This window comes from Xyrauchen texanus, chromosome 46 (assembly GCF_025860055.1).
Source record: "Xyrauchen texanus isolate HMW12.3.18 chromosome 46, RBS_HiC_50CHRs, whole genome shotgun sequence".
NCBI lineage: Eukaryota > Metazoa > Chordata > Actinopteri > Cypriniformes > Catostomidae > Xyrauchen > Xyrauchen texanus.
Genome location: NC_068321.1, coordinates 16,247,151 through 16,261,583, shown reverse-complemented (window position 1 = coordinate 16,261,583; position 14,433 = coordinate 16,247,151). Strand labels below are relative to the sequence as shown.

Genomic DNA, 14,433 nt, shown 5'->3' with positions numbered 1-14,433 from the left:
TAGCACTTGCCATAGATGTGTCTGTCTTGTCGGGCACTTCTCACGCACCTTACAGTCTAGCTCAGTGGTTCTCAACTGGTTTTGCTTTTGGACCCAGATTTTACATTGGTAGTCAAGTGGCGACCCACTATAGTAAAAATGTATCCTGTATTTAATGTATCCTGGGTCGCATCATGGTTTTTCAGTTTAAGGGCATGCATCTAGTGGCATTATTTTTGTTGTTGATGTAAACAACAATAGCCACAGGAATTTTCTCTCCCCCCTTTTAAAAATTGAAGAGCATATTTATTTGTAGGCTATGAGCCCATTATTATCCCATTTGTTTCAATGGGTTTAAGATCTGTAACACACTTTTCAAATGATGATTTATCCACTCTAACATTTTCTTTTTGTTTTTCTGTTTCAAATGTGGGTTTTTCTTTACAATTCTTCCCATAAGGCCTGCACCCCTGAGCCTTCTCTTTACTGTTGTACATGAAACTGGTGTTGAGCGGGTAGAATTCAATGAAGCTGTCAGCTGAGGACACGTGAGGCGTCTATTTCTCAAACTGACTCTGATGTACTTATCCTCTTGTTTAGTTGTAGATCTGGTCTTCCACATCTCTTTCTTTCCTTGTTAGTGACAGTTGTCTTTTATCTTTGAAGACTGTAGTGTACACCTTAGTATGAAATCTTCAGTTTTTTTGGCCATTTCAAGCATTATATAGCCATCACTCCTCAAAACAATGATTGATGAGTTTCTAGAGATGGTTGTTTCTTTTTTGCCATTTTTTTACCTTATATTGACCTTAAGACATGCCAGTCTATTGCATACAGTGGCAACTCAAAAACAAAAACAGACAATGTTAAGCTTCATTTAATGAACAAAATAGCTTTCAACTGTGGCTGTGTCTCGTTAAGAAGGCTGCGTCCTCTGGAGGTCACATTTGTCAGCCGCATACACCATCGAAGCTGTCTCATTTAATAATTTGTTTTTGTCTTCTTATTTATCTATTGTCAATGCCTTTTATGTATATGCAATAACATTTATACAATTGTTAACCTATTCTGCATTCCCAATAAAAAAATAAACGAGACATCCGTGATGACGTATGTGGCCGACAAATACAACCTCCGGAGGACGCATCCTTCCAAACGAGACACAGCCTGTGTTTGATATAATGGCAAGTGATTTTCTAGTACCAAATTAGCAATTTAGCATGATTACTCCAGAATAAGGTGTTGAGTGATGCCTGCTGAAAATGGGGTCTGTCTAGAATTTCCAGACTTGACTTGGTCTCCAGTGTTAAAGACTCCAGACTTGACTCTGACTTCAGATGAAAGACTTCAAAACATCTCTGCTTCACAGATAATGTGCATAAGCGCTCACATATAAAAAAGGAGATTCAAGAAACATTTACAGAGTAAGAGGCCATTCTGTCCCTACGTAAGAGTAAGTTTAGCGATACCAAAATAAATGTAAACGGTACGATATCGTGTTTCTTATTTAGGTGCCTTATAACAGTATGCTGTCATAAACAAAATATGAGATGTGACAAATTTGAGATGAAATCGATCAGTTTGAAAATAAAATAAAATAAACATTTTGATATGGCCAAGTGGGATCATTTAATTAAATAATATATAGTCCTATGCGCTGCACACTACAGAATGAACAAAAGGCCACACTGCTCTGTCATATGATTCCCCCACACAGACACACGGGCACATGCTTGTGCACACAAATGCAACATACCCTGCTGGTGCTTAATTTTTATGCAGTGTGGTTAGAGTATATACAGCTGTTAACACTTAAATGAACTCATCGGGTACAGCTGGGAGATTTCAGCTCGAGAGTCACGACAGGAGTATCCCAGCATTAATAGGCAGCTTGATATAACTAACCCATAAAAACAGGAAGAACACCAAAGGTCTGTTGAAATAAAAGTCCCACTAACATGAAAGGTATATTAAAATTGATGTATGAAATTGAAGACAGAAAAATATAATTACTGTATATAAATGTAATATTCAAAAAGTAGCAATAATACTCATAATAACAGTTATGTAATATTAAATGGTTGTATTTTTATTATTATTACTATACAGTATATTGCTTACAGATAATAATATAATCTGTAAGCAACATCACAAATGCAAATAGCCTTGTGCCACAGGTAATCAAGATTGTTTTCATTAATACTGTGCAGCTCTGTTGTGCAGCATTTTATTTAACCAAAAATAAAATTCTATTTTTATTTGATTTAAAACTGTATCATAACATTTCATTAAAACAATTAACATGGAATCCAGAAAAATATGTATCTGTAAGACTTTATGCAGTTCTTTTAATTTCATAAACAATCGGAGGTACCAGGGCTGGTATAGTATCGGAGCAACCCTACCCTTTGTGTTCTTGTGCTTAAAGCTAGACACATTGTAATGAGTAGAATAAGAATGCATGTGTATAAAGATGGGTTTTTAAAAGTTAAAGTTCTTTTAACTTGGTATGGCATCTCAAAAACAATCTCTCTCTCTCTCTTCATAGCCTCTGAGACCGGCTCAGACTATCACCCCATCTTCTTCGCTCAGGACCGACTGCTGGAGGAGCTGTTCTGTATCTGCATTCAGCTCGTCAACAAGACTTGGAAGGAAATGAGAGCCACGCAGGAGGACTTTGATAAGGTAGATCTTCACTTTCATCATAGCAGATCATCTTTCAGAATTGCAAGAAAAATGTTGATCAATTTAAGGCTAAGATGAATTCATCAGTTCTTGTAAGCTTTTTAAATGTGCCATTTGAGACACTTTGTGGATTTTTCTGAGAGGTGACCCAGCTGCAGCAGTGATGTATAGTTTAAAAGAACAAATGGATATTGATTGGTTCATCTGGACGTGTCTGAGAAATGTCAAGCTAGTTTAATGACAAGCATGCCATTTCGCTTCCAAAGAGACAGTTCTTGTGAATGCTTTTCTATACATCAACATTCTCTAAATTGTTATGTCTTCTTTTCTGATGTTAAAGAAAGCATCCTTCCGCCAGCCCAAACGATTCAGCGGTGCAACAAAACAGACCTCAATTTGATAAATGCTTTCAGGCCATAAAACTCGTGACCTTGTGACCTTTGGGATGAAACGAGTGTCCAGCCACCCTGTCTGTCTTTTGTTTTCACTGAAAGCCTCCCTCCACCGGACCAACCTCATGGGCAGGCACAATAAGGCATATCTTTTTAATAGGGGTATTAGAACAACAAAAGGAATCCCAGTCTGTAGCAGAAATACAGAGAGGGTAAAATCTGCATCCCACACAGTAGGTAGATCAGCATTAAACCACATCTTGAAAATATCTATTTATTCTGAAAACTTGTTCGACCTGCATTTTTTTTTTTTTTTTTTTTGTTATAGAAAGTCAACATTAAAGTGTTAAACGGATTCCATGATTCAGGGTTTTTAAGGAATAGCTCACTCAATAATAAAAATTCTGTCAACATTTACTCAACTTCATGTCATTCTAAACCTGTATGACTTTCTGTCTTCTGTGGAACACAAAAGGAGACATTTTGAAGAATGTACTGGTCACTCTTTACCATGCAATTATAATAAATGGGGATTGAAGCTTCAAAAAGATGCAAAAGCACATAAACGTGTTATATAACCGTGTTTCCAAACCTTTTTTGCTGCAAGTACCCCAAAGCACAATCAGTAAGGCTCAAGTAACCATTCATTGACACAAAACCAAAGATGTGTACTAAAATTCTAAATATTATTTATATATAGAAATATAAGTTATGACATTTATTCAAACCAAAAATGTATTGCACATCCATCCATCCAAAAATGGTACTGTCTCTTTAAGAAAACTACCAGTTCTTTGTTTTGATTGAGCAATTTGAATGAGTGGATTGGCACAGGTTCTTTATTATGATAAAAAAATATATATATGTATGTATATGTATGTATATATATGTATGTATATGTATGTATATATATCAAAAACTCAAAAGATCAAGATCATACAAATAAAGATTGCGATTAATTAAAAATCTATATTTTTAACCAGCTCTAATCCCTATTGTTTAACAAGTAAGTTTAATATAGCAAAATTGTATTATTTTTGCATAACCTCTGTAACCTGCTTGCGTACCCCCGGTTAGGAATCCTTGTCCTATGCAACTTGTGCACTAAAAATTTGTGAGAAACAGACATGAGTCTTTATTCACTGAAAACCTCCAGTTAGCATTTAACTTGTGACCAGTCATTGAGTCAGTGGATTGAATCAATCAGTCTGATTCATGAACGAACCGGTGATTAACTACTTAAATTGTGGTCTGTTCGTTACTCAAAGTTATAGCTTGACTTCAGAAGACTTGGAAGACTTTTAGTGCAGTAGTCATATGGACTACTTTTATTGGGCTTTTTTTCCTTTTTGAAACTTGAAAACTCCAGTACCTATTGACTATAATTGTATGGAGAACAGCACCCTGCAAAAATCTTCAAAACTGTTCCTTTTGTGCTCCACGAAAGAAAGTCAGAACCGGTTTTAAACATAAGAGTAAGGAAATTACTTAAAAATAATTTTCATTTTAGTGTGAACACTTCCTTTAACTTAAAAAAAATAAATTTAAAAAATAAATGGAGAAAAGTAGCTCAAATTGTGAGCACATTTGTCTATAATGATGCCACACAGAGGGATCATCTTTTCTTATCACTCACTTCTGTTTTTCTTTTCCTTTCTCTAACCTAAAACACCCTGACTGTGCTGTTTCTCTTCAACAACTGTTAATGCTGCTGGCATCATGCTTTTGCCAGCTGGTTTGCTGAGGCCCATGCAGTGTGTATGTGCCTCTCTCGCTCTGTTTAGAACTTTGTTTTAGAGGGATGTGTACTGTCCAGTATTGTGGATGTGTATCAGTTTAATGGGGGGTATGCAGAGGGAGGGACCATATATGCTCTCTAACACATACACATACACTCACACCCAAAAAACCAACACACTCGCACTCTGACACTGTGGTTGTGAGGAAACGGCAGCATCTGCTTTCACTATGGCTGAGGTAGGGAGGATGGTTTTGTCTCTATTGTAGGGCTAGTAATAGAATAATGATCTTATATTTAAAATGCAGAAAATAGAGGGTTATGTAGATGATGTGGTGTGACTGTCAAGGTACATATACTGGACTAAATGGCTGTGTAGTATATGTAGATTTGATGCAGTCTCTCTTACCAGCTGTCATCTCTCATTAGGAAACTAATTAACTGATTTCTTTTTTTTTTTTTTTAGGGTAGTTGGTCTTTATCTGTTATCTACTATACATAGTTGAAAATGATCAACATACGAGTGTTTTGAAATTAAATGTTTTGTCAAAGTCATATTACATTATGACAGAGACACACGTGCTGGCATTTGATGTTAAGTCAAATTTAATTCCTTTGAACCTAAGACTTTTTAAGGCCAATTAAAAGAAAAATTTAAGACCACTTTTGCAATAAAAACAAACAAATTAATTAATTAGCTGGTAAATACAAAACCAATGAGGCTACTTGAATGTCTCTGTACATGGTTTTTATTGTGCATTTAAGTGTATAACTTTAAAACTATAAATGAATTAAGAATGCACGTAGACTTATGTAGCCTATATTGTGACCCTTCTCTTTAGTCACTTGCTTTCCAGCAAGACGTGACGCATTAGACCAATGCTTTGGCAACGTCACCACTTATGTCAAATGCAGAAGTGGTGGCAAAAACCATGGAAAAAAAGTAACATTTAATTGGATTACATTGTTGAAAAATGATTCCGAGGTCTCTAGTTGACTGCTGTGGCTTCAAGATCATCAACAGAGCTGACTGAACTGAGATCATTTCAACTCACAACTTTAACATTTATAATTTAATATTAAGTAATATTTATTACTTACTGCACATGCGCTGACATTTTTTGTAAACGAGACCTTATTCACAGTAGCGCCATGTTTGATTTTTTTTAATGAGAATGGAAATTAAGCTGTAGGGGCGCTAGACTTACCATCTCTTCAATGGCATGCACGGTGTAAATCTGTAAATAGCTCCAATATTCCATCTGATTTTCCACAACTTATGTTGTCTCACGAGTTTTTTGTCTACTAAATGTCTTTGAAAATATATTTTTCAATGTTTTGTTCACGGAAAGATCCAAAACCACTTTAAATTGCTGTACGTCTATCCCGCACAGCCTTGTTGTCATTAAAACTCACGAATCAAGATACCGCTGCTGTGAATAAGGTCTAGCATGTGCTGAATAACATTTATTTGTTTTCTTGGCAGATACCTTTACCAAACAGTTAAACTGGTAGTTAAAGGGCAGTTCATTTAAACACCCTTGTGTCTTAAAAATGCAACAGGCTTAAAATGCAACAAAATAATAAGAAATAATGCCAGGAAAATAATTGATTATAATTTACTTAAAAATATTTTTTTAACAAATTGGCCATAAAAAGATAAAAAAAATGTGTTTTACATTTTATAACATTATATGAAATCTCTTTTCAAGAGACTAATTTCATAATCATAAATTATATTAATTTATTTTGCAAAGCCATTATCACAGCTGTTGAAAATCAAAAAGTGGAAACAGAATATTGGGTTTGCTTTTTGTTTTGAAAGAGCGTGTCATTGCAGTTCTGTCTCGGTCACAGCTGGACATCCATCCAAGCCATATTTTTTATTGTTGTCTTCTCCCCTGTTGTTTTATTCCTTCCCCCTCTTTTCACTGCTCCATTCCCCTTCATTTCTCTTGACCTGAAACCCAGGGGTGTGTGAGGCCAAGCGCTGTGTGCATTTTGTTTTTGTTTGTGATTTGATCATCAGGGCTTAGTAGAATAGATGGACACAGTGTGGGCTATTTTGGACAATCACACACTGCATAGGGCATAACAGGAATGCTAGGTTTTTTAATATGTATATAGAGTGCAATAATTTATTAATGGAACAGGTAACTGCTTTGGATTGGTGATTTAGGGAATATGGTTATTGAGCCTAAAGTAAAACTTTAGTTTTTTCCTTGTGTGTACTTTTAAATGTATGTGTTTTTGGTGTAGTTATATTAACCACATATATTAAGGGAAATTGGGCCACTTTTTGACAGTCATCTCATGTCAAGAGGTGGCCCAATTTAACAGAACACATCAGGTTTTGGTTCTTTAACATTTCTTTTAATATCTAAAAAGTGTATCTGAAGAATTGAACCAAATTCTAGGTATTTTTATTAAGGGCAGTTGTGTTGCACTGACCCTCACCTTTCCATTAAAATAATAATAATAATTAAAAAAAGAAAGCTCTCAGTTTCTGAAGGGAGACAGATTGGGGCAATACATCCCACCGTCATAGTCCCACTTTATTTTTTTGTGTAATTATAAGGCAATTTTGCAATTACTTTTAGGTGTTAAATTACTTTTTCCAATTCCATCTTAATGTGCAGAGATAACTAGAAGTAAAGCATTTGGAGATTGATTCCCCCAAAAATGTGAACACTGGCTCTGAGGTGCTATCAAAAATTAAACCCTTTCATTAGGTGATGCAGGTTGTACGGGAGCAGATCACTAGGACTCTGTCTAGTAAGCCCACGTCCTTGGAGCTCTTCAAGAACAAAGTGAATGCTCTGAACTACAGCGAGATCCTCAAACTCAGACAGACGGAGAGACTCCACCAGGAGGAGACGCTCGCTCCTCCGGTGCTGTAAGTCACTCACTAACATTTTCACAGGAGTCTGTTCCTCAGTTTCATGCCGTCTTTAAGTCAGAGTGTCTTTACTGTGTGTGTGTGTGTGTGTGTGTGTGTGTGTGTGTGTGTGTGCGCGCGCGCATGCAGTGAGCTGAAAGAGCGTTTGAAGCCGGAGCTTCTGGAGCTCATCAGACAGCAGAGACTGAACCGTCTGTGTCAAGGGACACTCTTCCGGAAGATCAGCAGCCGACGAAGACAAGGTGAGAGGTCAGGTTAAAGGTCAAGAGCAGTCACCAATAGTAATATTACAGGGTGCCTCAAAGACTTATGGAAACCGAAACAAGTATAAAAGCTGTACGATCAATCTCAGAGTACTAAATATCAGTGTGTACCCCAAATCTTGGAGGCCCTTGTGAACCATGAGATATGCTCCTGCCAACAATTAGTGACATCAAACGCAAGCGTTTGTATCACGGTGAAATAATATTACTGATTAGGGTTGTGCCGATGGACGATATCATCGATCACCAACATCACGATGTAGAGCCACCATCGTGATGCCACGCCCCCTTTTGCGAGTCTTGCTAGTGTGACTCACTAATCCTAGTCTCTTCTATAGTTAACCTAAAAACTTTGCAGGGATTGCTCTGTAAATTAAATTGAGAATATAGCTAATGCATATATGCTATTTTAAATACTGTAGTGTATGCCAGAGACGTGACGTGTTAGTCTGTGAAAATACCGTGTCAGGCAGGCTACACAAATATTGATCTTGACATTGTTAGCTTCTTGTCTTTTTTTTTTTTACATGTCTTACACTGTACATTTAGATTAAAATATTTTATTTTAAGCCTTTATTAATTAATTATTAGTAGTTGTAGTGTCTCAGAACATCTGCTCATTGTCACATAGCTCTTGTATACACTGAAGCGGCAGTTTAAGATAAACCCAGACCAGCGAACGTCAAATAACTTTTGTCTGGTTAATACTTTTAAAGAAAAATTTCCTTGGCCATAAATCCATAGTGTCAAATCAAATGAAAGAAACAAGGTGAATATGAATAACACACATTTATTAAAACATAGAAGAACAACAAATAAAGAACAAGAAAACGGGAACAACACTCAGACCGAAACTCGGCATTAACATTTCACTTATAGTTAGCAGCACAATTAACTTCAGCACAGGCAACAAAATAAATTATGTTATTGAAATATTGTAAAGTGGTCATATGAACTACACAAATGAGCGTTTAAAAAATAATATGCAAAATCGAATAGCTCCGCAACGGATGGCGAAAAATGCGTAAAGAAGTCTACTATCTTTCACCATAGACCATGTTTAAATTTCGATGTTTCTGGCCAGAAATACCAACATATTCACTTTATCTGGTTTTAATAAGCGGATTGGAGTAACTACACTACCCGCTGTGCTGAAGACCCGCTCTGATGGAGTACTGGTAACACACAGATATTTCCGTGCTAATCTTGCCATGAACGGAAACCATTTGTCGTTCGTTTTCCACCAAGTCAGCGGGTCCTCTTCCCCATCAATGGCCATTTCCTGCAGGTACATGGTCATTTCTGCCTCGACCTTTTGCTCATCAGTGAGCGTGGCTGTGGCTACTCTCTTCGCAAGAAGGCTGCCCAAAGACGACTTTTTTTTTCTTAGGCGCAATATATTAAAAAGCCCGGATGAGTAGGCTACTTAATTAGTTGGGCTAGTAAAATAACGAAATTATAGTTTTTCAGTAGAAAAAAATATCTATGTAAAGAGATATATTAAAATAAAAAGTGCTTAAAAGTGCACAACTCTTCTTAAGTGGAAGAAATATTTTTCCCCTTACGTGCAACCTATTGGAAAGCTGGATGAGTCAGTTGGGATAGTAAAATAACGAAATTATAGTTTTTAAGTGGAAAATAGTATTTATGTAAAGTGATATATTAAAATAAAAAGTGCACAACTCTTCTTAAGTGAAAGCTAAAAAAAAAAATTCTTCACGTGTCGTGCAACTACTGATAAAGTGCCGACGAGTCATTAGCTGGGTTAGTAAAATAACGAAATTATAATCCCCCCGCCGACGATATCATCGTCCATCGCGATGTTTTACTGTCAACATCGTCAACTGCCAATTTAGGGGACATCGCCCAACCCTATTACTGATGGAGAAAGACAGTGATATTTTTTATTTTGGCCGATTTAGCTAGAAGGAAGGCAAACTTTGACCCCCAAACAGGTTCTGGGTTGTCCTGTAAATGTCCTGGGCCAGTGTTAAATGTTTAACTTTGAAAAATATCTGTTGTTTGATAGATTGATGTTGTAAAAATGTATGGCGTGTTTTGGAAAGACCTTCTGTTTGCAATAATTGTCTTTGGTCTTTCAGATAAGCTGTGGTATTGTCGGCTTTCTCCTAATCACAAAGTCATGCACTATGGAGATGTAGATGAGGAGACTGAGACGCCTTCCATCGAGACTCTTCAGGAAAAGAGTGAGTACACTAGAATTACTGCTCTAGAATGAGCATGTTCACATTTTCACAATGTGTTTTTTTTTTGAGACCTGTGGGTGACCCCTGACTTCTATCAAAAAATGCTCATATAATTTTGGTCTGCTCATCTCAGTTCCTGTCGCAGACATCAAAAATGTGCTGACTGGCAAAGACTGTCCTCACATGAAAGAGAACAAGGGAAAACAGACCAAGGTATATGGAAAATCTTCTACAAGGGCTTATAATAATTCTTTAATTGATCATAAAATGTAAATAGACGCTATATACGATCAGCCACAACATTAAAACAACCTGCCTAATATTGTGTGTCCCCCTCATGCCACCAAAACAGTGCCAACCCGCATCTCAGAATAGCATTCTGACATGCTATGCTTCTAACCACAATTGTACAGAGTGGTTATCTGAGTTACCGTAAACTTTGTCAGTTCGAACCAGTCTGGCCATTCTCTGTTGACCTCCAGTCGTTTCCATCTGCAGAACTGCCGCTCACTGGATGCTTTGTTTTTGGCACCATTCAGAGTAAATTCTAGAGACTTTTGTGTGTGAAAAATTCCAGGAGATCAGCAGTTACAGAAATTGTAACTCTGTCTTGACACCAACAATCAAGCCACGGTCAAAATCATGAAGCACACACAACCGTCCCTAGAATTTACTTCGAATGGTACCAAAAACAAAAAACATCCAGTGAGGGGCAGTATTTGTGGCATTTAATGTTGTGGCTAATCGGTGTACATTACTGTTCTTAATTGTGAAAGTTTGTCATCATAATTTGATCTTTAATTTGATCACAAAAAAGATTTAATACTGTCTTGGGTTGGTTTTGCAGGAGGTGTTAGACTTGGCTTTCAGCATCACATATGACGTTGAGGAATATAGTTTGAATTTCATCGCCTCTTCCAGAACAGATGTGAGTGCATGTTTTTTCCCCAACTGTTGAACTGCTTTATTCGCTCTGTTATTCTACTGGTAACTCAATTCAGCTGGTATTATGACAACACATAGGCTGTTTCATTGGTACACCTCCATTTATAAACCACTAATTGGTTTGTTGCCATTTAACAATTTTTGTTAATATCCAATCCAATTTAAATGACATTTTACAATCAATTGATACATTACTGATTCATATAGTTAAATTTTTATTTGCATGCCCTCGCTTCAATTTAAAAACGCGTAATTATCAGAGGAGCAGTGAGGAAAAAAAAAACCATCGGCATAGGTTTTTGAAGAAATCTAAAAGGGTCTAACTTGGCATAATAAAGGTTTATTTAGGGCTGTCAATCGATGATTTTATTTATTTTATCAAATTAACTTCTTGATATGCAGATTAATTACACTAATTCATTGCAATTAATCACATATATAAATATTTACTGAGAAAGGCTCTCAAATAACAATAACTCCATATATAATTATTATAGATCCAAAGTTATATGCATTTAGCATCTCACTCACCCGGAGCTTAAAATCATCAGGCCAAACGAGAACGTGCTAGTGTGGGCCAGTGCCAGTTGCGTTCCCACTGGCACTTCCAGAGCTTCATCGTGCTTACTCTGGGCTTTCTCTGGGCCAATAGCCTTTGGCCCGCCAATTACCCTAGGGCCAAAAAAGTCCAACGGGGGATTGAGGCAGGTTCGATGTCAAAGGCAGAGTTTCACTGAACTTCCCAGGTTGTGTATCCACCACACAACTGTACAGGTTCAGGAAAAAAATAAATAAATGTAGGCACAGTACAAATACGTTAAAATGAAAAATAGACAAAGTGGTATCCAAAGAAATTACTTTCCATGGTTCGGTGAACTTTCATAGACGGTGTACTGGGATCAGAGTATGTGAGTGGAGATGAGCGGCAACAATTTCCCCTCCGCGCTCAAAGCAATCTTTAATCACTCTGCTCCAGCTCCACTCCGGGTTGTCCATTTCCCGCTCCTGGCTCGCTCCGCACTCCTGGGTTAGAGAAACACTGCTCCGTGTTCGCTCCATGGCAAAATTAGCGCCCAACTACCTCTCCACTGTAAAGTTATTTCAGTATGCTTTTTACATTTACATTTATGCATTTGGCAGACGCTTTTATCCAAAGCGCGACTTACAGTGCACTTATTACAGGGACAATCCCCCCGGAGCAACCTGGAGTTAAGTGTCTTGCTCAAGGACACAATGGTGGTGGCTGTGGGGATCGAACCAGCGACCCTCTGATTACCAGTTATGTGCTTTAGTCCACTAGGCCACCACCACTCCATATTTTTAATATGAAAAATAAATTCTCAATACTAAAAAAAAAAAGATACAGTATGCTTTATTAGAACACTAACATTAGCTAAATAAGACTAAATCATTTTTATAGCTTACTTTTTAAACATATCGGCAGCATTCTCTGGGTTTGATCAATGAAATAAATTGCTAGATGCAAAAAATAAATAAAATGTAATTAAAATATAAATTTGCAAACAATTTTTTTTTATAAATTACCATAACAAAAATTAAACATTAAATCAAATTAATAAATTACCAAAAAAAACCTTATTAGGTCTATGTATTATAGCCTAATTATTGCCTATTATTTTCTATTGTTGCACTTTTAATTAACCTTGCACTATAATTCTGTGCACGGAAAAAACAAATGCATTCTCAGAGTGTTGTACACTTTTTTCCCTCTATTCGCATATGCTGAGCTTCTTCATCTGCAAATATATAACGAATAAATTAGCCTACAGCACAAGAATAAATTTAGATGGCAATCGATTAAGTCAAAATATACAATATTAACATGTTGATTAGTTCAGTTGGTGTTTTGCATCGTTAAAAGTTCTATTTAATGTGGCACATAATAGCCTACAGTTAATATTTAGATGCATTAGATTAGAATGTTGATATGCTTATTCAAAATATTCATAGGGGATATCTGTATTACTGACCTTTTTAGATTTTCTCTCCACATGTGAAGGGATTAACATGTTTTTTGGACACGTCTTTTAGGATTTCACTACAAACATTTGATCGTGGCATTCACCTCCCCAGTCGTGTTCTCCTTCGCCATCCCAACATTAATTTTAACTCTATGCCAGTTGACGTAAGAATAGAGAGACGAGACTCAAGCAGGTAGTTAAATCAAGCTTTACCGCAAGCTTAACTCAATAATAGGGAGTGTGAAAACAGAAAGCAAAATTAACCTTCGCGCTGGAGGTCGAACATTACCAAGTGCTGCTAGATTTTAAATTAGTATTTTTTTTATCATCACATTCTTTCTGGTTATATCAGAAATTCCATCTTTCCTTCATGCCAATAGTGTTTAACACTGCTTTACACATGGTGAATTATTGCATTAAGGTCTGTTAACCGGTGTTTTTGCCCATGATAGAGAAAAACAATGACGCTCCGATTAAAAAAAAAAAAAAAAAAAAAACACTCCTCGCTCAAGGCAAAATCATGCCGCTCTCATACTCTGACTGGGATATCATCCCGCTGTTAGTGGAGATCACTTGGGACACCCATGGCAGTTCCAGTCAGTGATTTGTCAATGCTAAATTATCTTGCTATTTACATTTCAATATAAACTTGATATACTAGATAACATGATACACTGCTTGAGGTCCGAGGTTATTGGTCCTGACTGGCCAGTTGATAGACCTGGCTCACAGTGGCCTGATAGTGGAAAAGTGGCTATAGAAACCAATACTGATGGCATAAGGATAATGCACATATATAAACTCTGAGTCTACATAAAGGCCTTCACATTTTTATCATTTCACGTTATTCAGAAAAACAAATGCACTCTTCCCATGTTAAGAGATTTAACGCACATACACACGTACTTATAAACTTCAGAGTTTCTCGTAGCGCTTCGCAGTTTTTTTTTCCCCACTATAAAAGCATATCTTCATCCGTTGGTTTGCATGACTCCAACAAGAAACAAATGTCAATAGAGCAGAATATTACAAGTATTGTTAGAGCTACAATAGGATGTCCTTTCAAAAGCACAGATGCCATCATATCTTCTCTCATTCAACACCTCTACGACACATTCACAGCGTCCCCCAGTGAACTCAATTGTAACTGAGATTTGGAGAGAGATTCTGAGGGATGGTACAGTATTCAGCGCTGCTCATGGCAGGCAATTGCGCAAAGAAAAATCAATGCTTTTTTTTTTATAGAAGTAATCACACCAATTTAATGTGTTAAATTGACAATTATGTTGGGGAAAAATGGGTATTGTTGTGATAATTATAATGGTGAGTTTATACTATGCTGT

General features: G+C 36.7%; 1 protein-coding gene across 1 annotated transcript in view; it reads left to right on the top strand.

The window, feature by feature from the left end:
* The window catches only part of LOC127638204 (engulfment and cell motility protein 3-like), a 33,388-nt gene that overhangs the window by 16,557 nt on the left and 2,398 nt on the right, over positions 1–14,433 (top strand). Inside the window, exons 15-20 of the mRNA XM_052119626.1 lie at positions 2,528–2,664; positions 7,527–7,690; positions 7,823–7,935; positions 10,059–10,163; positions 10,297–10,376; positions 11,011–11,091. Of these exons, the coding sequence (XP_051975586.1) occupies positions 2,528–2,664; positions 7,527–7,690; positions 7,823–7,935; positions 10,059–10,163; positions 10,297–10,376; positions 11,011–11,091 (680 nt within the window). The remainder of the gene's footprint in view (positions 1–2,527; positions 2,665–7,526; positions 7,691–7,822; positions 7,936–10,058; positions 10,164–10,296; positions 10,377–11,010; positions 11,092–14,433) is intronic.